We start from the raw sequence: 26,289 nt of genomic DNA, 5'->3' as shown, positions 1-26,289 counted from the left end.
GTTTGCTTAGTTGCTTTGCCGCCTCGTTTAATATAACTGGATAGATCCCATCCACCCCAGGTGCTTTTCTTATGTTTAACTTCAACAATTCCTCCTCCACTTTGCTTTCAGCTATTACAAAATCATTAAGTATCCTGCTACAATTTGATAACCTTCTGTCATTTTCAAACCTTAATAATTCCTCACGTGTGAATGTAGATGCAAAATACTCATTCAGTTTGTATGCTATCTGAGTAGGATCATCAACAGTCGAACCATCGATGTCAAGTGGACCAATCAGATTCATCCCCTTCCTTTTAGAGTTTATATAAGTAAAGAAATCCTTGCTGTTTTTCTTAGCATCTTTTGCGAAGGATTTCTCGTAATCTGCCTTCGCCTGCCGAACCTCCTTTGTGACCTGATTACAGATTAACTTATATCTGCAATAAGCGTCTGAGTCGCTTGATAATTTATATGCATCCCATGCATTTTTGTTCTCTGTTACGAGTCTCATTAGTTCATTTGACAACCATTTAGGCGTAAACCTTGAATAATATTTCTTAAGAGGTATGAAATTTAGGCCTAAACCTTTTAGTAGCTTCCACAATTAATTCCTTGAATGCTTCCCACTTAGAATTTACTGTTGGTAACATCGTCAGTTGATCCCACTGTACAGAATTTAAAAACTGTCGGAGACCACTGTACTCGCCTTTACCCCTGATGGTAATTAAATCTTTAAGTAAATCCCACGTCAGTACACTGTGATCACTGCCACCTAGTGGTCCTTTTATCTGCAAATTCCTAATACATGAATGATCACTGCTGATAACCAGATCAAGAGTATTACTTTCTCTGGTTGCCTCTTGAACATGCTGCTACAGAAAACAATCATCCAATAAATCCACAAAAGTCTGACTAGTGTGTGAGTGACCAACCCACAAGTTTCAATCAATATCTGGGAAGTTAAAATCCCCCATTATAAGACATTCCGATTTACTAGCCCACTCTATTTCTCTGTACAATTGTTCATTGTACTCATTCAAGTCATTAGGCCTACAACACACTCCTACTCTTATTTTTGCTTTTGCAGTGCTTATGTCACACCAAACTGACTCAACAGTGCACTGTTCATCTATATCAACTGGATGCACTTCATATCATTGACAAGACACCATAAGCTACTCTTGCAGCCTGTCTGCACTGCTCAGAGAACTTCATATCTGCCTGCACAATTACCCCCAGGTCCTTTTCATTCTCTACCACTGTCAGTGTAGTACCACAGAGTTGATACGTTGCTCTGGGGTTGCTGTTTCCCATATGTAGTTCTTTACATTTTTCAATGTTAAACTTCATTTGCCACCTCTCAGCCCATCTGCTCAACCTTTCCAGATCCTGTTGCAGCAGCATGGTGTCAGTAGTGTCCTTGACAACCCTGCCAACCTTTGTATCATCTGCAAACTTGGACATTAAGCTTGATATACCATCATCAATATCATTTATAAATACAGAAAACAATAATGGAACCAATACTGAACCCTGAGGGACTCCACTAATAACATTAGTCCACGATGAGCAGTGTCCATTGATTACCACTCTCTGTCTTCTCTCCCTCAACCACCCCTTTATCCATAGCAGCAATTTGCCTCCAATGCCACATTGCTCCAATTTGTGCAGCAGTCTTCCATGTGCGACAGTATCAAAAGCCTTTCTAAGGTCCAAGTATATAATATCAAAGTTATTCCCTGCGTCCAGTTCTTTTGTGACTGCATCATAGTATCCAATCAAATTGGTCAGGCAAGACTTCCCCTTAACAAAACCATGCTGCGTCCGAGCTATAACTGAAGTCTTGTCTAGATGATCCTGCAGTGCTTCTTTAACCAGTGCCTCCATTAATTTTCCTGGAACAGAAGTTAAACTCACAGGTCTATAATTACTTGTGTCGGCCTTTGATCCTCCTTTGTGAATTGGGGTCACAACTGCACATCTCCAGTCTGTGGATACCTCCCCTGAGTCCAAGGAAGCTCTCATAATTATGGCTAAGGGTTTGCTTACTTGCTTTGCCGCCTCCTTTAATATAACTGGATAGATCCTATCCACCCCAAGTGCCTTTCTTATGTTTAACTTCAACAATTTCTTCTCCACTTTGCTCTCAGTTATTAAAAAATCATTAAGCACCCTGCTACAATTTGATAACCTTCTGCCATTTTCAAACCTTAATAAATCCTCATGTGTGAATGTAGATGCAAAATACTCATTCAGCTTGTTTGCTATCTTAGCAGGATCATCAACAGTCAAACCATCGATATCAAGTGGACCAATCAGATTCATCCCCTTTCTTTTAGAGTTTATGTAAGTAAAGCAATCCTTGCCTTTTTTTTTTTAGCATCCTTTGCCAAAGCTTTCTTGTAATCTGCCTTTGCCTGCCTAACCTCTTTTGTGAATTGATTACAGACTAGCTTATATCTGCCATAGGCTTCTGTGTCGCCTGATAATTTATATGCATCCCATTCATTTTTCTTCTCTGTAACGAGTCTCTTTAGTTCATTTGAAAACCATTTAGGCCTAAACCTTGAACAATATTGTGTTCTTATACTACCTGGTATAGCAAATTTCTCCAAATAGCCTTTCAGAATGGTGAACAGTGTTTTACCTTATCATAACGTATCATAGTAGTATACTGCACTTTGTTTTTACTGCATATAAAAATTAAAGTGCACTGTTTTAGAAATGTTTTCAAATCCAATTTTTGTTTGTTCTTTTTTCTCAGTTGTCCTTGCTTTATTCATTATTGTTTTTTAACAAAAGCAATCCTGTATGTTTATTAATTTTTTTGATAATTTGGTACAGGATTATTACCAGAATTATACTGACAATTCCTGTTAGCCTTTTAAATGTATTTGTTATTTTTATTTGCTTTGTTATTATTTTACCAAATAACATAATAATCCTGTGGTGATTGCACTGTAATGACAGCACTTGAATTCTCTTCATCAGACAGAGAACCACTTTCCAATTTCACGATAATAAATCGTGAAACCTACACTGCAACAACTATATTTATCCCCAACAATCCCAAAACTGCTGTGCAGACAAAGATTAGAGAAAGTGCCAACTGCCATTAATGGAATGGACATTTGGTATTGTAGCAGGGTTGAATTTGGAAGACTTCCACCCATCACCTCCAAGAAAATACAATCTGTGAATAAGTGTATCAGTGGCCTTAATGACATCTCCTGAAATTTTATTCACTATCTTCTCAGTAGTCTTACCCTGATTAGAAGCAATAAACTTTGGCCAAATTTAATAGTATCAGCAGATTAGTAGTTGTAGTCTGAATAAAGAGAGAAAAAAAAGGTTACCAGAAGAAATAAAAATATTTTTATTTGGATCTGTCAATAAGCCTACTATAGCCTTATCAAGATGATCAGTACACTTACTGACCCTCTTGCCAAGATGTTAGAGGAAGCTGAGGCCCTCCAAATTTTTTCTAGACCAGGAAGACAGTCTAGACCCTGATTAGAAGGAAGAAACTTGAGGGCAAAATTATGTACTATCATTGGATTCGTAACAATAAACTTGAGGCTACTATTTTGTGGTTTTGTCAGTGAAATTGCTAGAAATGTTTTCATATCCAAGAGAATTTATTATTGTTCAATTCTTCATTAGTGAGTTTTATTTTTCCCACGTATCTCTCAGCTTTTATGGCTTGCAACATCCCTTTGTCTTGTAAATGATAAATTCTAACAGAAAGCATACTAACCTCAAAGATAAGCTGCTTTCCTATAGCTTTAACTAGTGACTGACAAAACTTTTAGAGGGAATATATATGTGAAATGGCTTCTTTTTTTTGGTTGATACTACATAAGCTTGCTTTCTTGCATCAATGCCACTACTACTACTACTACTACAACAACAAAAACACCAAAACCATAATATATTGATACTACCAAGTCAACTTACATAGCACTAACTGTAAGCTGGATTAGACTTGGAGAAAATATATGTAGAATCAGCAGTGACTGTTCAAACTTAGAACACTTATATCTTCAAATTTTGTTCAACTGGAATATATTCATCTTATATACACTGATGAGCCAAAACATTATGACCAGCAAGCCGTTATGCAAATCGAAGCAACTGCAGGTGAACTACGGCACGTGTGCAGGCCGGGACATGGTATAAAAAACACCTCGTACTGAGCTCCATTAATCAATGTTACTCTTGTTCTTCAGATCGGAAAGACAGCAGACTTAAGAAATTTGACAATGGCCAGACAACTGGGTCAGAGAATATCCAAAATGGCATGGCTGGTAGGGTGCTCATGGTCAGCACTGGTAAGTACCTACCGAGAGTGGGCTGAGAAGGGAAAACCCACAAACCGCCGGGGAGGTATTGGACGACCATGGTTCATCAATGATCGAGGTGAGTGAAGGCTCTCTCCTGGATGGTACGTGGCGAAAGAAGGGCGACTGTGGTGCAACTTACTGGTAATTCGAATGCTAGTGACGGGAGTAATGTGTCACAACACACAGTACATCGAACCCTGCTGAAAATGGGGCTGCGTAGCCACAGGCCACTCCGAGTGCCCATGCTAACCACAGTTCACCAGCGACAGCATCTACAATAGGCACATGAGCATCGAAATTGGACCTTGAGTGATTGGAAGAAGGTCATCAGGTCTGATGAATCAAGTTTCCTGTTGCACCATGTGGACAGCCGGGTACGTGTGCATCGTTTACCTGGGGAAGTGATGGTGCTTAGATGCACCGTGAGACGAAAACAAGCTGGTGGCAGCGGTGTCATGTTTTGGGCGATGTTCTGCTAGGATATCCTGGATCCAGTCATCCATGTGCCGGGCACTCTGACATCTACCTCTTACCTAAACATCGTTGCTGACCAGGTGCACCCTGTCATGGCAGCGGTCTTCCCCCTCTGGTGGTGCCATCTTTCAGCAGGATAATGCACCATGCCACACTGCCTAGAATGTTCGAGACTGGTTCATGGAACATGAGGAAGTCTTCCAGGTATTGCCCTGGCCTCAAAATTCCCCAAACATCAATCACATCGAGCATCTATGGTTTGTGTTGGAACAGCAACTCCGGTCTGCGGCATCTCAACCACGGACCTTACAGGAGTTAAAGGATCTGCTGGTTACGTGTTGGTACCAGATACCACAAGACACATTTAGATGTCTTGTAGCGTCCATGCCTTGCCGGGTACGAGCTGTTTTGGCTGCACATGGAGGACCAAAATCATATTAGGTAGGTGGTCACAATGTTTTGGCTCATCAGTGTATGTGATGGCATTGATGATTTTATTAAAGAATAAGGTTGTCAATGCTCATTGACATACACACTTGCAGTGACACTGTATGCTGCTGTGTAAATAATGAAAGCTAAGCCACACCCATTCTCAAATTCATTAACAATATTCTCCTGTCCTCTTTTCCCTCAGAAGCAGTATAATGTCTGTCTTGACCTCTCCAAAGTCTTCTTATGTACATTCCCATCCCTTTTATTTTTGGAAGCTTCTCCAGTAAAACTGATCAGAGAAATCCTCTCATATGTTTCATATTACATAATGTATTTTTTATTTTATATTAATTTTAATTTGAAAGAAAAATGGTAATTCTAAATTCATATTATTATATTATAATAGTCAACCATGTGCTAAATATATAATAGAAATTCAATACATATATCAGTGTATATACAGAAACTCAGTAGTTTACATAACACTTTATAAAAGCTTCAAAATATAATAAGAGGTTTTCAGTATAAATATTTCAAAAAATTTTAAAGGAATCGACTTGAAGAGCCTCGTAAGGTTAATCCAACAATAATTCAACCAGAGGGAGTAATACCCTTGATCTTATTAAGCAGTGATTATTCATGCATTAAGAATTTGCAGATAAAGGAACCACTAAGTGGCAGTGAACACAACGTTAATTTATCCAACAATATCATTAATGCATGAAAAAAAAATTAAACACTACAAAGAGAAAGGCAGCTTACCATTTATAATTAACAGCACAGACAGGTAAATGACATCCAAACATGTCCACTACTTTCATAGGAAGGTCTAAACCACTAGAAGATTTGTGCAAACATATTCCGAGATCAGCACTTCCTGGAGATGAAATATTTCACATGGTGGAAAAATAATAAATAATATAAATATATATTAAATCATTAGTAATAACAATTATATTATCAACTAATATCCACAGAAATAGTATTATCATATACATACATAGAGTACAAGAATATTTGCATATGCTATCGAGGCAGTGTTAGGTGGATTGGAAAACTGCTAGCTTCAGTGGGGGGGGGAGATTCACAGACTAAAAGTACCCGCAGGCAGAGGTGAAAGTGATACTTGCAATGCTTGTATTAGAATGAGCAGCAGCCTGGAAAGCAAGGTGCTGGGGATTTCAAGGCCTGCTGGTAGTCATCATGGAACAAGAAAATACATGGGCTGTGGTGTTAGGGTAAGTAAGAATAGGGGCATGTACACTTGAATGTACACCAGTGCTAGGAGTATAGTAAATAAATTTGATGAATTTGAAGGGCTGGTCAAGACATCAAAGGTGGATATTGTTGGGATATCAGAGACATGGTGTCATGCAGATATATGCAATGCAGAATTGGAATGGAATTTGGGGAGTACAATGTGCACAAAAAGGATAGATAGGATAAGAAGGGAGGAGGGGGGGTTGTTGTTATTTGGTTTTTAGGAGCATTAGCAACTAAGGCCATATTGCTCTGGGATATGCGGTGGTCATTCCCTGACCTTTCCGCATCCTCCGTATTTGGTGGTCACGGGCTCGAACCCCAATCTGATCAAGAAGTATGTGCTACATGCTGCTGCTCCTGCCCACCTGGCTATAAAAGTGCCCCGAGAGGAGGGGTTATGCTGTTAGTTAAGAAACACATAAAAGCTGAGGAAGTGCATCCAGTTGAAATGAGTGGACAATGCAATGTTAAGTCAGTTTGGTGTGACATTTGGTGTTGCACATGGAAAACTGCTATACAAATTGGAGAGGTGTGGCATTAAGGGTAAGTTGCTACAATGGATAAAAGGATGGTTGAGTGGGAGACAACTGAGAGTGGTGATCAATGGACACTGCTCTTCGTGGTCAAATGTTATTAGTGGAGTTCCCCAGTGTTGGGCCCATTGTTTTGTATATTTATCAATGATAGTGATGAAGGTATATCAGTTTTAAAGTCCAAGTTTGCAGATGACACAAAGGTTGGCAGGGTTGTTAACAACAGTAAAGACAGTATGCTACTCCAACAGGATCCAGATAAGTTGGGAAAATGGGCTGAGAAGTGGCAACTGAAGTTTAAAATTAACAAATGCAAAATACTGCATATGGCTAGCAATAACCCAAGAGAAAAGTACCAACTGTGTAGTACAATACTCAGGGAAGTGGAAAGTGAAAAAGACCTGGGGTTATTGTGCAGTCCAGGTGCGCATCCAGAATGATTTATCTGAGGAATTTACCATCCAAACTAGAGTCTGCCAAAGGGACGTGGCCTCCTCGTTGCTTTTCACCATCGTGGTCGACGCCATTATGAGGCAAGCATTCAGCAACAGACGGGGCATACAATATGGCAAGGATCACTATATGACTGACTTGATGTTTGCCAACGATAGTGCTAACTCTGCCGGAAACGACGCTGAAGCCATGGACATCCTCTACGACATTGCCCGTATTGCCAGGCCATACGGGTTGAAGATCAATGCTGATAAGACAAAGGCCCTGACAACAGATGGGTCGCAAGCCACCATCTATCTCGAAGGCATCCAGATCGAGCAAGTGCAGAACTTTAAATACCTTGGGTCGCTGGTCCAGGAGAAGAAAGTTGCATCCACTGTGGAGATCCACAGCAGAATTGGACAGGCGGCCACTGTGTTCACCTCGCTCAAATGGTGTCTGTGGAAGAGGACCAACATTTCCTCAAAGACTAAAATCCGACTCTTCCGGATTTTGATCCTGCCCATTCTCCTTTACGGATCGGAAACATGGATTTGTCTCAAGCTAGATTTAAACAAACCTGAGGTATTCCAAATGCAATGCCTGCGGCAGATCCTGGGCATATCACTTCACGACCGCATCACTAATGATACCATCCGCGCCATATGCCAAAAGCAACCAACCAACTATCGCTGACTAAATCCAGAAGCGAAGGCTTAGATGGTTTGGCCATGTATGTAGAATTGGCCCGAATAGAATACCATCCACACTCGTTTGGAGATAACAACCCACCCAATGGAGCATTCAACGGACCACGCCTAGGAAAACGTGGGCCAAGCAAGTGGAAAATGACCTGAAGAGCTGATGTCTCGACCTTAATCAGGCCGGGACCGATGCCATGGATTGTAAAGCATGGAAGAACATCACAGAGCAAGTCCGAAACCCTGCGGCACCTACAGCAGCGTACTGGTTGCATGGCAACCGCCAGCTAAGGACCAAAGAAGAAGAAGATTGTGCAGTCAAATATGAAGTTCGCTGAGCAGTGCAGGCTGGCTGCCAAGGCAGGTCACGGAGTCTTGTAAATGATATATATTGGAATTTTGCTAGCAGGGACAGGGAGGTGATTATCCTGTTATACAAGGCAATGGTCAGGACACACCTAGAGTACTGTGTACAGGTCTGGAGGCCTCATTTTAGGAAGGATGTAGAGTTGCTAGAATGAATACAAAGAAGAGCAACAAGATTGGTAAGGGGAACAAAGGGGTGCTATTACCAAGAAAGGCTTAAGTTCTGCAAATTGTAGTGCCTGGAGAGTAGGCACCTGTGAGGTGATCTGATTGAGGTGTATAAGGCCTTGAATGGGATGAGCAAGCTGAATGCTGATCGGATTCTTCCTCTTGCTCAGATTAAGAACTTGAGGGGCATAGAATCAAATTGAGGAAACATATTTGTAGAATAGATGTGCGGAAATTTGCCTTTAGCCAGTGGGTAGTTGATTGGTGGAACAGACTTTTATCTTTTCTTGTTGAAACTGATAGCCTAAATAAATGTAAGGCTGAGCTGGACAGGCATTTGGAATGAACGGAGGGGTGAAATGGGATGGTTTTTTTTTTTTTTTTTTTTTGGCTGATGTTGCATAAGCTTGCTTTCTTGCATCGTATGCTTCTAATGCTAGTAAGTACTAATGCTAATAAGCACTAGGACTAATGACTCTGATGAGTGCAGTGAACAATTGTACAGAGAAATAGAGTGGGCCAGTAAATCAGGTTGTCTTATAATGGGGGATTTTAACTTCCCAGATATTGACTGGAACTTGTGGGTCACTCGCATACTAACAAGACTTTTCTGGATTTATTGGGTGATTGTCTTCTACAGCAGCAAGATCAAGAGGCAACCAGAGGGAGTAATACTCTTGATCTGATTATCAGCAGTGATTATTCATACATTAAGAATTTGCAGATAAAGAAACTACTAAGTGGCAGTGAACACAGTGTACTGCTGTGGGATTTACCTAAAGAAAAGGGAAGGGTTTTTGCTTTCATAAAGGTAACTACAATGGTCTCAGGCAGTTTGTACAGTGGGGCCAACTGTTGATGTTACCAAAAGCAAATTGTAAATGGAAAGCATTCAAGGAATTAATCTTGGAAGCCACGAGGTTTTTGTACCAAATAAGATATACTGTAAAGGTTTACACCTCAATGGATGTCAGTTCAACTAATGAGACTCATGGCAGAGAAGAAAAATGCATGGATTGCATAAAAATTACCAGGATACACTGATACTTATAGTAGATATAATATAGTCTGTAATCAAGTCACAAAGAAGGTTAGGCAAGCACAGGCAGATTGAGAGTAATCTTTGACAAAGGATGCAAAGAAAAACAGCAAAGTCTTTACTTATATAAACTCTAGAAGGAAGGGAATGAATCAGATTGATCCACCTGATATCGATGGTTCGACTGCTGATGATCCAGCTCACATAGCTGATAAACTGAAAGAGTATTTTGCAACCACATTCACACATAACAAATTCTATAGGGAAGTAGAGGAGCGAAGTTTATTTAACTCTAACAGGAAGCTAAATGATTTTGTAATAACTGAGAGCAAAGTGGAGGAAAAATTGTTGAAGTTAAACATAAGAAGGCACCTGGGGTGGATGGGATCTATCCAGTTATATTAAAGGAGGTGGCAAAGGAAGGAAGCAAACTGTTAGCCATAATTATGAGAGCATCGTTGAACTCGAGAGAGGTTCCTATGGACTGGAGATGTGCAAATGTATCCCCAATTCACAAAAGGGGGATCAAAGGGTGACACGAGTAATTACAGACTTGTTAGTTTAACTGCTGTTCTGGGAAATAACGGAGTCACCGGTTAAAGAAGCATTGCAGGATCATCTGCACAAAACTGAAGCAATAATTCAAACACAGCATGGGTTTGTTAAAGGGAAGTCTCGTCTGACCAATTTGAATGGATACTATGATGTGGTCACAAAGGAACTGGATACAAAAAATAATTTTGATATCATATACTTGGATTTCAGGAAAGCTTTTGATACTGTTGTGCACGGAAGACTACTGTACAAACTGGAGCAGTATGCGTTAAGTTGAAATTGCTACAATGGATAAAAGGATTGTTGCGTGGGAGAATACAGAGTGGTAATCAATGGACACTGCTCTTTGCGGATTAATGTTATTAGTGCAGTCACCCAGGGTTCGATGTTAGACCCATTGTTGTTTTGCACATTTATCAATGATATTGATGAAGTTATATCAGGCTTAATATCAAAATTTGCAGGTGATACCAAGTTAATGGCAGGGTTGTTAATGACAGTAATGACAGTATTCTACTGCAACAGGATCTAGAAAAGTGTCTAGTTTGTCTAGTTCTTCCTCGAATTTATTAAAACTATTCACTTCCACAACATATTGATTCCAGCAATCAACCACCCATCGGTTGAAGACAAACTTCACATCTATTCTGCTACCATCCTTCCTCAATTTAATTTATGCCCCCTCAAATGCATAGTCTGAGCAAGAATCCCATCAACACTGAATTTGCTCAAGCTATTCAAAGCCTTTAACACTTCAATCACATTACCTGACAGGTGCCTAGTCCCGAATTGCTGCAATTTGAAAACTGAAACCTTCCTTGTTAAGAGCACCCCTTTGTTCCCCCTCATCAATCTTATTTCCCTCCTCTGTACCCATTCCAGCAGCTCTACATCCTTAGTAAAATGAGACCTCCAGACTTGTATGCAGTACTCAAGATGTGACTCGACCTGCCTTATACAATGGGATAATCAACTCCCTTATCCCTGCTGGCAAAATTCTTGTATGTCATTGACAAAACCCCCATGAGCTGTTCTGCCGGTCTCATAGAGAGAACTTCATAACTGACTTCACAGTTTGTCTCAGTTCCTTTTCATTTTCCATTACCAAACCATACAGTTGGTTTGTTACTCTGGGATTACTGCTACCTGTATACAGTACCTTGCATTTGTCAATGTTAAACTTCACTTGCCATTTCTCAGCCCAACTGCCTAATTTTTCTAGATCTTACTGCAGCAGCAGCATACCTTCATTACTGTCATTTCCACCCTGTCAACCTTTGTTTTATCTGCAAACTTAGACTTTAAGTCTGATATACCTTCATCAATGTCATTAATAAATAAATACAGAAAAACTACAATGGGCTCAGCACCAATTCTGTGGGACTCCAATAATAAAATTAGTCTATGAAGAACAGTGTCCATTGATAACTACACTCTATTTTCCACCACTCAACCATCCCTTTATCCTTAACAGTAACTTTCTACAATGCTCCAATTTGTACAGCGGTCTTTTGTGTACAACAGTATCATAAGCTTCCCTGAAATCCAAGTATATGATATCAAAATTATTTTTGCATCCAGTTCTTTTGTTACTGCATTATAATATCCAATCAACTTGATCAGACAAGATCTCCTCTTAACCAATCCTTGCTATGACTGAAGTATAACTTCACTTCTGTCTAGATGGTCCTGCGTTAATTTTTTAACAAGTGACTCCATTATTTTACCTGCAAAAGAAGTTACACTAACAGGTCTGTAATTACTCATATCACCTTTTGATCTCCCTTTGTGAACTGAGGATACATTCACACATCTTCAGTCCACAGGGACCTTCCCTGAATCCAAAGATGCTCTCATAATTATAGCTAAGGGTTTGCTTACTCTTCTGCCTCCCATAATATAATTGGATAGATCTCATCTATCCAAGGTTCAGGTGCTTTTCTTATGTTTAATTTCAATGGTTTCTTTTCCACTTTCCTCTCCATTATTACAAAATTATTTAGCTCCCTGTTAGAGTTTGATAAACTTTTGGCATCCACTTCCCTAAAGAATTCCTCGTGTTTTGAATGTAGATGCAAAATACCTATTTGATTTGTCATCAAACTGAGCGGGATCATTAAAATTTACCCATCGATAACCAGTGGACCAATGTGACTCATCCCCTGCTAGTGTTTACTTAAGTAAAGAAGTAGTTGCTATTTTTCTTTGTATCCTTTGCCAAAGATTTCTCATGATCTGCTTTGATTGCCTAACTTTCTTTGTGACTTGATTGCAGACTAGTTTATATCTACCATAGGCTTCTGTGTGTCGTCTGATAATTTATATGCATCTCATGCATTTTATTTCTCTGCCACATGTCTCATCAGTTCATCTGACATCTATTTAGGTTGAATCCTTGAACAGTACTTCTTAGTACTGTTCTTACATTGCGCGCACACACAGACATTCCCCTTGGCAATATTGTCCCATTCCTGATTGCTCCACAAACATCAATCAAGCAGTGCATTTCAATAGACTGTGATTCAAAGGACAACTGTCCCTCTTAGTTCTCCCCTGAGCAACAGCACTTCCACTAGTTTGAGCCTTTTGCTTTGCTGCTCTGAGTCATGATTTCTATTCAAGTTCAATAAAATTTCAATACAAAATATAACCCTAAACCTATATCCCAATGCAGTTATAACACTATATATATGTATTTCGGTATCGAATATTATCTCCGAGTTACGTTATATGACTTTCTTATCCCCTGTCAACTTATATGTATTAATTTATGATTTACGTTTGTAATCACTAGGTTGCTATATTTATTTAGTTAAAAAAGTACAATTCAATTGACAATGAAATTTAATAAGATCAATAAATTTTACTGATTAATTGATACTACTATACTTGCTATCTAGTTTTCTGTTAAACCTTACGCTAGCACACGGTGTATTTTATAACAATGGTGGCAAGTTACAAACAGTTAATCTACGGACACAAGATATCATTTACTTTCCAAATCGCACTATTAAATTCAAAATAAACCACAGAGCTTGACTAGGTCTATAAGCTACTTATAGAAAATAATTTAATCTAACAATTAAGTCAATAAAGCGAAATGTATAATTAAAAACATTTCGTTCGCAGGAGCTGCAAAACCTGTCCACACGTGGATTTGATACCCTTTCCGATACTAAGGGTATCAAATCCACGTGTGGACAGGTTTTGTATATAACCTACAAAATCTCTATCTAAATTCAATTTAAACTAAAGTATTGTTACTAGGAATATAAAGAAACTCTAAAAAATAAATTAATATGCCAATTTAAGTCAATAAAAAAGCAAAAACTTCTCTATTTGCTGGAGCTGTAAAAACTTTGCTTGTTCACATTTACTCTCACACCCACTCAGGGTGCAGAGTACATGTGAACAGGCAAAGTATTGATTGATTTATTGTAAATGCCACTGACCTGGTGGTCGTGTCAGAGTATAAACAAGAAATTAGTTAAGGAATCAACCATACAGTTCAATTCGTTTAAGCACTCTGATATTCTGGACACTTTATCACGAACGGTCTCCCACATGATTTCTAGCCATAGAGTTTGAACACAGCCTCTTTGTTAATGTTTTTGCAATTTTTATATGTGTGGCCTTTCCCAGTACAATGCTACATATAGGATCTCATCGTCTACATGTTTTGGCAGATGACTGTACTCTACACTGAAAATTGTAGCATATAGTCACAAGATAAAAATTGTTTAATCTGTATGACATCAGGCCAACAAACAAATGCTGCTGTTGCATTAGAAACGTTCTAATTTTTTGTGAAACCTCCAAAAATCCAGTGATTACCAGAATCAGTCATTTTTCTACTTATAAAGTGAACAGTGGCCTCAGCAACCAGTGTTGAATCCAAGGGGTGATGGGGCCGAGTTTAACCCCCGATGGATTAAAATTCCCCCCAACAAAAAATAGTTATTTTTATTTTAATATTCGTTCAAAGACATCAGAGGTTGAATTTGCCACATTTTTTGTTTATTTTTAATTGAAATTTTCTTCTTACTGCGCTCTTTAGGGGCCATATTATCAGTTTACACAATGTTGTAATTATAAAACATGAATTCAATAAATTTACGTAAAATAAACACAACACAAAAAAAATCACATCAACTAAGTGTGGTACTTGTTATGTGGTACATGGCAAAAATAAATCACTGAAATTCAAAAGACAATTTTCAAAATAATTAAATGGGAAATATTTCTGGCTGCACAAATTGTAACTCAAAGCCACTATTTCAAGTGTCGGCATTTTCATTTTATGGTTTTCAGGTTCCCTTTATTTTCACACAAACCATCTCTTGATAGTGTCTCAAACAAACTGTCTACTTGCGACTAATTCTTTGTTTGTATATTGCGAAGAAGACAAGTGGATCGCAGGCCGTGAATAAGTTCGCCTGAATTGGTTCCTGACAGATGCTATTGTAATTATAAAGTGTCCTGCAGCTTTTGGGGGCAGGGCTAAGCAATGTTATGGCAGAGAGGGGAGTCTACTGCACAATGAATACAGCAATCAAACTGAACTTTCTTCCCCACCATAGCATTTCTGCCTTTGATGATGTGTTTTGATAGGATATTCATGTGGTCTATGTGGCGTCAAAAGTGCAATGTGCTTATCATTCCTACCATTCTCACTATCCAATTCTGCCAACATGATAGCATTACCTGAGAGACCTTCCCCCCCATTCCAACATTTTCTCACCTACACTTCTGGAGACAGAAGCCTCAGAAGATTGTTTATTTACACTCATTGACAATTTACCTTGTGATATACTTGGTTCATAAAATTCCAGCTTACCCAAAAGAATTCCAATTCTTCCTTAATTTGTTTGAAATTTGAAGATTTAGTGTTCTCTCTACCAACAGTGAGATTAGACTCCTAGCACTATTTTCAAAATTTGTAAAACCTGCAACACCTTCCAATTCAACACCACAAATTTTATCACGTGAGATCACCCCTGTGTGTATCTGACAATTTTTTTTTTTTTTTAATGATATTATATCACTTCTATCTGTTTATGCAGCGATGCCGCTGCATAAACAGATAGAAGAGACTAACAACCATATAAGGAGCACTACAAGACTTCTTCCTCCATTGATAATAGCTGTATAGGCCTTTACTAATTAAATCACAAAATCTTTAAAATTCTATATCTTTCCCGATAAGAAGATATTTTGTCCCAAAATTAGATACAACTAATCAGTCTGATATACCCTTCTACCTATTTAAAGTCCCCCTCATCCATATCTTGTAGATCAACCCCAGGGGCTCACATCTGGTGAGTATGGGCTTTGCAAACCCAGGGTCCTGAGCTGGATATCATCATCTTTCTCCTTCTTGGTTATTCTTTTCTTTCTTTCTCTCTCTCTCTCTCTCTCTCTCTCTCTCTCTCTCTCAGGGTAACTCAGAAAATTTTTTGGCTGGTGCAGCATAAGCCTCAGGCTTCCTTGCATCATATGGCTAATAATAATAATAATAATAATAGTTAGTACGAAAAGCCTAGTAGCATCCAAGATTAATTCCTTGAATGCTTCCCATTTAGAATTTTCTGTTGGTAACATCATCAGTTGGTTCCACTGTAGTCACCTTTATGAAAGCAAAAACCCTTCCCTTTACCCTAGATAGCTACATCTTTAAGTAAATCCCACATCAATACACTGTGATCACTGCCGCCTAGTGAATCTTTATCTGCAGATTCTTAATGCATGAAGAATCACTGCTGATAATTCAGATCAAGAATCTCTCTCTCTCTCTCTCTCTCTCTCTCGCATGCTGCTGTAGATAGCAGTCAACCATAAATTTACAAGTCTGCCAGTGTGTGAGTGACTAACTCACAAGTTCCATTTAATATCTGGAAAGTTAAAATATCCAATTCTAAAACATGCTGATTTACTGGTCCACTCTCTTTCTCTGTATAGGTAGTTCACTGTACTCACAGTGATTAGTTCACTGTACTCACAGTCATACTCTCATTTTTGTTTTCCTAGTGCTTCGGTCACACCAAACTGACTCAACATTGCATAGGCCACCAATGTCAATTGGATTCACTGCCTTAAATTTTAATTCCTTAACTAAGACCATAACCCTTCTTCCCCTCCTGTCCTTTCTGTACACCCTATATTCAAATTCTGCATCCCTTATATCTGAGTGACACCACATCTCTGATATCCCCAGAATGTCTGTATGTGATGACTTAACTAGCACTTCAAATTCAAATAATACAAATGTAAAGGTCATTCTGTAATGAAATTTATATAATAATACAAGTAATATAATCAGTCATATAATAATATAATCAAAGAATTAATTGAACTATTAAATAAACCAAACCATTCTCAAAATAATAAAAACAGAATTGACAAATATTTATGATTCTGACTTAGTCATAGGAATTTCTAATGTCAAGGTCATGGCATATCTAAACCAGAAAAGATCCTGTTCTTTTATTGAGTGAGGAAGTAGTTTATCGATATAAGGCATGTTTTACTGAGAACATAACGGTGGTTGAAATATTTATTTCGTCTTGAATGTATATTAGTTATTGTGTTGTTTGTTTTATTTTTAAGTTGAACGGTAAATGATTATAGATTGTCGATGGCAGCGACGTTGGACAGTTACATAAATCGTATCCTTGAATTGATATTTGTTTTCGAACTAGGGTTGCCGGGTGTGTGGTATTTGCGTTTACTGGCCTGTGAACAAAATGCTGGTTATGGAAGTGTTCTATATTTTCTAATTAACTAAGTTTTACTGTCACGTAATATATTTGGTTAGTTTTTTAATTATATTTTGTTTTCATTATAATGTTTTCTCGAGATTTAATAAACGCAACCATTGTTGTTTAACTAGAATTATATTTATTAAATATACACTGGTTAGGTTAAACTTACTTGTAACTTACTTTGATGTCAGGATAATATACAAGTACTGAAAAATCTAATGTTAAACTATGGTGGTAAATTTTGAATGCCTCCAGAGAGGACAAAAACACAAAATGAAATATTAGGAGGGCGCTTACTGAATTTTATAAATTACAGGGGAATTACAAAAGGTGATATTGTTGTACACTTTGGCACCAATGACATTAAGAGTAGCAGATCTGCAGATTTACTTAATAAGTACAGGTCAATGTGGCAAAAAAGTCGTGAGTCAGGGTTAAATTTGAAGGTGTCTACAATTCTGCCCAGACACAATAGGCTGGAGTACATGATGAGAGCCTTATCAATCAATTTGGCCGTGGAGGGAATGTGCAAGGCTTAAGGGATAGAATTTTTTTTCAGCGTGGTCTGTGCTTGTTAACAGAGACTGCTTCTACAGGGATGGGATATACTTAAATAGAAAGGGTGCAAGAATATTTGCTGATGCTATCGAGGCAGTGTTAGGTGGGTCGGAAAACTGCTAGCCTGGGGGGATTCACAGACTAAAAGGTTAAAAGTAGCCGCAGGCAGAAGGGAAGGTGATTCTTGCACAACTATTTTTTTTTGGCTGATGCTGCATAGGCTCATACACTTGCTTTCTTGCATCACATGCAACTACTACTACTATCTCATTTCCATAGAGTTCAGAGTGGAAGAAAATAGTATTGCCTGAACTTGGACAAGTAGTAGTGTCATGTGATGCAGGAGTGTTCCAGCAATTAACCACTGCTGGCTAAAGGCAAATTTCCGCACATCTATTCTACATCTGTCTTCTCAATTTGAATTTATGTCCCCTTAGGTTCGTAATCTAAACAAGTGGAACGATCCCATCAGAATTCAACGTGCTCAACCCATGCAAGGCCTTAACACCTCAATCAGATCACCGCGCAGGTGCCTAGTCTCCAGCCACTGCAATTTGCAGAACTTAAGCCTCTCTTGGTAAGAGGATCCCTTCATTCCCCTCACCAATCTTGTTGCTCTTCTCTGTACATGCTCAAGCAAATCTACATCCTTCCGAAAATGAGGCCTCCAGACCTGTACGCAGTACTCAAGGCATGGGCTGACCATTGCCTTGTACAGAGGGACAATCACCTCCTTTTCCTTTCTAGCAAAATTCCTATAAATTCCTATATCATTGACAAAACCCCATGACCTGCCCTGGCAGCTTGTCTGCATTGCTCAGAGGGCTTCATGTCTGACTGCACAATTACTCCCAGGTCTTTTTCATTTTCTACCACTTTAAGTGTAGTGCCACACAGTTGGTACGTTTCTTTTGGGTTGCTTCTTCCCATATGCGGTACTTTGCATTTGTCAAGGTTAAACTTCAGTTGCCACTTCTTAGCCCATCTGCCCAGGTTTTCTAGATCCTGTTGCGGTGGCACACTGCCATTACTGTCATTGACAACCCTGCCAGCCTTTGTGTCGTCTGCAAGCTTCGACACTAGGCCTGATATACCTTCATCAGTATCATTGAGAAATATACAAAATTGCAGTGGACGCAGCACCGAACCCTGTGGGACTCCACTAATAACATTAGTCCACGAAGAGCAGCTCCCATTGATTACCACCCTCTGTCTTCTCCCACTCGGCCATCCTTTTGTCCATTGTAGCAACTTGCCCTTAATGCCATTCTGCTCCGGTTTGTGCAGTAGTCTTCCGTGCGCAACAGTGTCAAAAACTTTCCTGAAATCCAAATACAGTAAACCCCCACTATTCGCGGTTTCGTGTATTCGCAGTCGCTGATTTAATATAAAATGAAACCTAAAAAAATGTGAATTTTAAAGCGCCGTGAACATTTTCCGCCATAAAAAAACATGGGCGTGACTAAAATTATCTTTCCCAGTCAAAACAGGGCTCAGTGGGTGGGGGGAGAGGGGTGACAAAATCGCAAGCGTGGATGTTTCTCGCCAATCCTTGTATACTTGCGTGTACACCAATGCTAGGAGTTTAGTAAATAAATTTGATGAATTTGAGGTATTGTTCAAAACATAAAAGGCAGATATTGTTGGGATATCAGAGACGTGGTGTTACACAGATATAAGGAATGCAGAACTGGAATTTGGGGAGGACAAGGTCTACAGAAAGTATAGACAGGATAGGAAGGGAGGAGGGGTTATGCTATTAGTTAAGAAACACATAAAATCCAAGGAAGTGAAGCCAGTCGACATCGCTGGATAGTGCAGTGTTGAGTTAGTTTGGTGTGATGTAAGCATTGGGAGATCAAAATTGAGAGTAGGAGTGTGCTATAGGCCTAATGACTCTGATGAGTATAATAAGAAACTGTACAGGGAAATAGTGGGTCAGTACATTAGAGAGTATTATAATGGGAGATTTTAATTTCCCAGATATTGACTGGAATTTGGGGGCTGGTCACTCACACACTAGCAAGGCTTTTGTGGATTTATTGGATGATTGTTTTTTTTCATCAGCATGTTCGGGAGGCAACTAGAGGGAGTAATACCCTTGATTTGATTATCAGTAGTGATTCTTCATGCATTAAGAATCTGCAGATAAAGGAACCACTACGTGGCAGTGATCACAGTGTGCTGAAGTGGGATTTACTCAAAGAGATAACTACCATTAGGGGTAAAGGGAAAGGTTATTGCTTTCGTAAAGGCGACTACGATGGACTGAGACAATAGTAAATTCTATACAGTGGGATCAAATGATGATGTTACCAACAGCAAATTCAAAATGAGAAGCATTCAAAGAACTTATCTTGGAAGCTACTAGGCTTTACATACCAATTAAGAAATATTGTTCAAGGTTTAGGCCTAAACGGATGTCAGATGAACTAATGAGACATATGGCAGAGAAGAAAAATGCATGGGATACATACAAATTAATGGGTGGCATTGGAAGCCTATGATAGATATAAGTTGGTCTGTAACCAAGTCACAAAGGAGATTAGGCAGGCAAAGGCAGACTACGAAAAATCCTTGGCAAAGGATGCAAAGAAAAACAGAAAAGAGTTCTTTACCTATTTAAACTCAAGAAGGAAAGGGATGAATCAAATTGGTCCACTGGATATTGATGGTTCAACAGTTGAGGATCCTGCTCAGGTGGCTAACAATCTAAACGAGTATTTTGCATCTACATTCACGCATGAGGAGTTATTCAGGAAGGAGAATGATGTAGGTAAAGTAAACATTGGCAGTGAGCTGGATGATTTTGTAATAACTGAGAGGAAAGTGGAGGAGAGATTGTTGAGGATAAACATAAAAAAGGCACCTGGGGTGGATGGGATCTATCCAGTTATATTAAAGGAGGCAGCAAAGGAAGTAAGCAAACCCCTAGCCATAATTATGAGAGCTTCTTTGGACTCAGGGGAGGTACCCTGAGTAGACTGGAGATGTGCAAATGTAACCCCAATTCACAAAGGAGGATCAAAGGCTGACACAAGTAGTTATAGACATGTTAGTTTAACTTCTGTTCCAGGTAAATTAATGGAGGCACTGGTTAAATAAGCACTGCAGGATCATCTAGACAAGAATTCAGTTATAGCTCAAACGCAGCATGGTTTTGTTAAGTGCAGGTCTTGCCTGGCCAATTTGATTGGATACTATGATGTAGTCACAAAAGAACTGGATGCAGGGAATAACTTTGATATTATATATTTGGATCTTAGAAAGGCTTTTGATACTGTTGCGCATGGGGGACTGCTGCACAAGTTGGAGCAGTGTGGCATTGGAGGTGAGTTGCTGCAATGGATGGGGGGATGGTTGGGTGGCAGAGGACAGAGAGTGGTAATCAATGGACATCAATGTTATTGGTGGAGTTCCTCAGGGTTCGGTGTTGGGTCCATTGTTGTTTTCTGTATTTTTAAATGATATTGATGATGGTATATCAGGCTTAATGTCCGAGTTTGCAGACGATGCGAAGGTTGGCAGGGTTGTCAAGGACACTACTGACACTGTGCTTCTGCAGCAGGATCTGGAAAGGTTGAGCAGATGGGCTGAGGGGTGGCGGATGAAGTTTAACATTGACAAATGTAAGGTGTTGCATGTTGGAAACAGCGACCCCAGAGCAACGTATCAACTCTGTGGTGCAGCACTGACAGTGGTAGAGAATGAAAGGGACCTGGGGGTGGTTGTGCAGGCGGAGATGAAGTTCTCTGAGCAGTGTAGATGGGCTGCAGGGGTAGCTCATGGTGTATTGTCGGTGATATATAGGAATTTTTCTGGCAGGGATAAGGAGGTGATTGTTCCCTTGTATAGGGCAATGGTCAGGCCACACCTAGAGTACTGTATACAGGTCTGGAGGCCTCATTTCAAAAAGGATGTGGAGCTGCTGGAACGCGTACAGAGAAGGGCAACAAGATTGGTGAATGGAACGAAGGGGTGCTGTTACGGAGAAAGGCTGAAGTTTTGCAAGTTGCAGTGTCTGGAGACTAGGCGCCAGCGAGGTGATCTGATAGAGGTGTATAAGGCCTTGAATGGTTTGAGCATGCTCAATGCTGATGGGATTCTTCCTCTCGTTCAAAATAATCACCTGAGAGGGCATAAATTCAAATTGAGGAAAGACAGATGTAGGATAGATGTGCGGAAATTTGCCTTTAGCCAGCTGGTGGTTTGTTGGTGGAACAGACTTCCATCCCTTGTTGTGGAAGTTGATAGCCTAAATTAACCCCAGGGGCTCACATCTGGTGAGTATGGGCTTGGCACACCCAGGGTCCTGAGCTGGATATCATCATTCTTCTCTTCCTTGGTGATTCCCTTCTACTTCTCTCTCTCACAGGCTAACTTGGGAATTTTTTTTTTGGCTGGTGCAGCATAAGCCTCAGGTTTCCTTGCACCATATAGCTAATAATAATAAAAAAAATAAATCACTGATGTGATTACATTGTGCAGAACTTCCCATTGAATACTTATAAGCTGAAGTAGAAAACATTTTATCAAGTGTCAGCAAGATATCCATCATTTTAAAATTTGAAATTTTTGGTGGACAAATTTCTGGTACAGCTTGGTGTCATTAAAGAAACAGATGAAGTAATGAATGTTTTCCAAATGAGTTCAGTTTCAGTAGTTGTAGATACTATTATGAAGAAAAAAAAAAAAAAACACACAAACAAAGAATTGATATACATTGGTCTTTAAATTTCAAATTCCTTTAGCAATGATAAGGCTAAAGGAAATATAATAAATTATCCCATGTCATTCTTGGCATGTTAACTATTTCTTATAGTAGTGCTGAGTGTGTGAGAGTATTCAACCAAAAAAGACTGAGCTATTCACTTTCTGGTAAAGCTTTGGAAATGCTCTAGACAGTATAAACAAAGCTCTGACTGTTGTTATAAACAAAACTTTGGCTCAACATTTCTGAAGAGAGCAAAATCTTTCAACAGAATTTTTCTTGGAACAATCATAATCAGTTGATGTCTAGCAGACAACTGAAACAGAAATCCACAGACAGAAAAATCATTTACATTTAGTGCATTTCGTGGATATAAAATATCCATGAAAAGTGTGATGTAATAGCCAATTTAAAGAGCCCCCCCCCACCAACAACACACAGAATGACATAATATACAATACTCTCCAATTTTGGTATATACTCAGGCATTAACAGAAATGCCATGAATATAGCTTTTATGATGTCATATTTCGACAATCCACAAAACCACACACATTTTACAGTTGCAACTTGCCATTTAGCAAAAGTATGATTCTGCTGGCTAGAAGTCAAATCTACTATTTTTCAGTTTCAGAGTGATTTCTTTACAAAGTGCATCACTGTGATTAGTCACAGTCAGTTTAACTCCTCCCAATACTAATAATGGAGGAGGCCCATAACTTTATTACTGGTAAGTGTTATAGGTGTTGATATCAAATTTGTTAAACTTCCTTGAACAGTGTGGATTTCTATTCAGATGAAATTTTGTGGAGAGATATAACAAAACTTCAAGTAGCTCCTGTAACAATTTAAATCTGTTAATTAGCATTCTGTACTTTATGATAATCTTACTAATTAGGAACAGATATTTAAGTCAGAAAAAAATAAGGAACCTTAGTACATAATGCATAAATAAATAATTTTTTAAATGACATTAACATAATACTTCAACTTCCCAAAGTAAGAAATAAGTGTACTATCTGAGAGAAATAAACACATAATTAAAATGGATGAAAACTTGCCTAGGAACCTGGGGTAATCTTCAGGTGAAAGCCAGGGTGTAATAAACTCAACATGTTGGCAGTTTAGAGATTTTATTTGATTCTTGTAATATGATTTTAATGGACCTTTACCTAAATAAAAAAATTAAATTATGACAACTATTTCATTCAATTCACTTTATACCTTCAAATGGATTTTATGTATATAAAATTGTATATAAGATGGAAAACCAGCATATCATTTGAATATATATAATTTGGTGACACAGGAGTTTTTATTTCTATTTTATCTTCTAAATCTATCCAAATATCTGATTTGTCAGTTTAAGCACTGGGTAAGGAAATTTACAGGATTCATTCCACAATTTACAAGTTGCGTAACAGGTAATTTTTTTATTTATTATATCAAGTTACATTAAGATATTCCAAAGCAGCAATCCTGGGAGTAACTTCAATGAATAAAACCATGCATCAAAGCAATTGACTGGTAAATTATGTCTAAGTGGCCATTAAGCCACGATTGGAAAAGCAGTTTGCTGACAGGACAATTAACTCTGTACCAGGAGTGAGTCCAAGACGGCTTCCCAAGGGTTGATTTTCTGGAGGGAAAAAATTATTAGAAGGAATGTCCAAAACAGTGAGTGAAATTTATTTATTTTACCTTAACCTCTGAGTTAGGTGTGAGAGGTTGACGAGACCCCAACAAAATTTCAGAAATTCTTGCTTCATCCATGCAGCTGAAACTCCTAATAGCTGTTTTTGAAAATGTTTTCTTTGATTTCTCCACTAAAAATTTCAGAAATCTCTGTTACTTATTGTACATTTAAGAAAAATTCATGAACTACATTAAAACTAATTATATGCATGTGTTAGTTTTAATTTTAATGAACTACATTAGTTTTAATGTAGTTCGTGAATTTTTCACATCTGTCACATAGTTATTGATAGCAAACTGGCTTTACTACCTTGTGCCAATTGGTAACACTCTCTTGCTTTGTTTGGAATCAAGCTGTTGATATATGTGCTTCATGTTTCATGCAGTGAGTGCTCCTGTCACTAACAGGCTGACGTCTAAATGCATACATTTGTTGAAGCACACAGTTTTTGATTTGCATTTTGCTTGTCAAAAGGTCTAAATTAAAATTTAGACACGAGTTTTAATTTCAAAAATTAATTAAAAAAATATTTTTTTTAATTATAAAACATGGATTTTTCACAGTTATGTTCAAAAAAAGACTACAAAATAAAGTTTTCATCAAAAAAAGTGAACAATTTTTTCTGATTTTTCAAATATTGATGCTATGTTTGCACAGGAAGGCTTTGATTATGCTGGTCAACACGTAAAATGTTAAAAAATCGAAAATACCCAATCTTGACTAATTTCATGCTACCGAACATAAAAATTTGTTGATTGGCTCTTTTTTCAAATGACAGTTGGGGTCTAATATTAGTGAGTCACTCTGCATTATCAACTACGGCTCTCGGGCAAAATGCATGGCAACACTGCAGTTTCAGTACCACCATGCTATTATCACATGATCAGCAACTGTCACCTCATGTGATAAGTTCACATGAGGCGACCTCAAATGCATCTTCAACTCCATTGCAGTAATCCTCAAATATAGCTGGGTATTGGGTGATTTTTTCTCAGTTAACGGTTGTTCTCTGTGAGAGGTTCCTACTTTTTGCACAGTATTTTTGTTGTGTAAGATTATTTTATTTATTTTTTTTTTTTGTTAGTTGTTGGCGCATCAGCTTCTGCGGCCATAATGCACCTCCCAAAGTTTTTGCATTTTACTCTGATCCAAGCCCGAGGCGGGATTCGAACCCGCAACCTTTGAGTTGCCAGGCAGGCACTTTACCCACCTGGCTAGCCCTGTTGGCACTGTGTATGATTAATATGCCCCGAATGACTTCTGTTATGTATGTGGGGAAGTCACATTAGCTTCAAGAAAGCATTTCTTAACTCGAGCTATAAAAAAGGCCTACTTCTTGTACTTTGGATGTAAAGTAGGCGACCAAGACAAGACAAGAACTGGGCTCCACACTTATGATGCACTACGTGTTCATCAAAATTCAATACGTGGGTGAATCGAAAGGGATATTTTATGCCTCTTGCAGTGCCCATGATATGGAGGGAGCCAACAAATCACGTCACAGACTGTTAACTTCTGTATGGTGCTTCCTATCAGAAAAGGGATGACAATGAAGAAAAGGTGGACAGTGACGTACCCAAATATACCATCTGCAATTCATCCTGTGTCTCACAGTGAAGTACACTACCTATTCCGGAACCACCTGACCAATTTTCTGTACACTCTGATGAAGGTGAAGACAATAATGAACATCAACTTGATATACATGAAGAAGTATCCATTTACATCAAGGGATCCACCATTTTGTCCAAACCTTTATCTTTCTGAACCACATAAGATCACAGAAAGTGAGCTTAATGACCTCACCAGGATCTCGAACTGCCAAAGAATAAGGCAGAACTTTTGGCCATTTTGGCCAACAGTGGAACATTCTAGATTATTCTGTAAAAGTGACAACATTTCATACTCGGAAATAAAGACTATCATAAATTCTATCAAGCAAAGGTGAACTCACTGTTTGTAAGGATGTTGATGGTCTAATAGCAGCAATGATGTGTTCAAAGCCGCTAAGTGGATTTTCTTATTTATTGATTTGAAATTATTGTTTTTCTAAAACTTGTGATTTCAATTTAGTAGTATAGCATTATTTTGTGATTTTCTGATTAATCTGGTGTATTTATTCTTTACTCGGCCTTGTAATTTCATAAAAGTATCGGTAAGGGTATCAAATCCACACGTTACAAATTGCAGCTCCGCTGAACAAAAAGTTTTTTAGCCATATTTAGCTGCTTTATTGACCAATTGTTACATCAAATTATTTTCTATAAGTAGCTTA

General features: G+C 38.5%; 1 protein-coding gene across 1 annotated transcript in view; it reads right to left on the bottom strand.

The window, feature by feature from the left end:
- Positions 1-26,289, bottom strand: part of Alg1 (ALG1, chitobiosyldiphosphodolichol beta-mannosyltransferase) — a 238,764-nt gene that overhangs the window by 36,321 nt on the left and 176,154 nt on the right. The window contains exons 12-13 of the mRNA XM_090387354.1: positions 23,376-23,490; positions 5,994-6,104 (exon numbers count right to left, since the gene is read on the bottom strand). Of these exons, the coding sequence (XP_090243480.1) occupies positions 5,994-6,104; positions 23,376-23,490 (226 nt within the window). The remainder of the gene's footprint in view (positions 1-5,993; positions 6,105-23,375; positions 23,491-26,289) is intronic.

This window comes from Mastigoproctus giganteus, chromosome 13 (assembly GCF_048544385.1).
Source record: "Mastigoproctus giganteus isolate SK-2022 chromosome 13, ASM4854438v1, whole genome shotgun sequence".
Lineage (NCBI taxonomy): Eukaryota > Metazoa > Arthropoda > Arachnida > Uropygi > Thelyphonidae > Mastigoproctus > Mastigoproctus giganteus.
The sequence above is the reverse complement of the archived record's forward strand: the minus strand, read 5'-3'. Positions and strand labels throughout refer to the sequence as shown.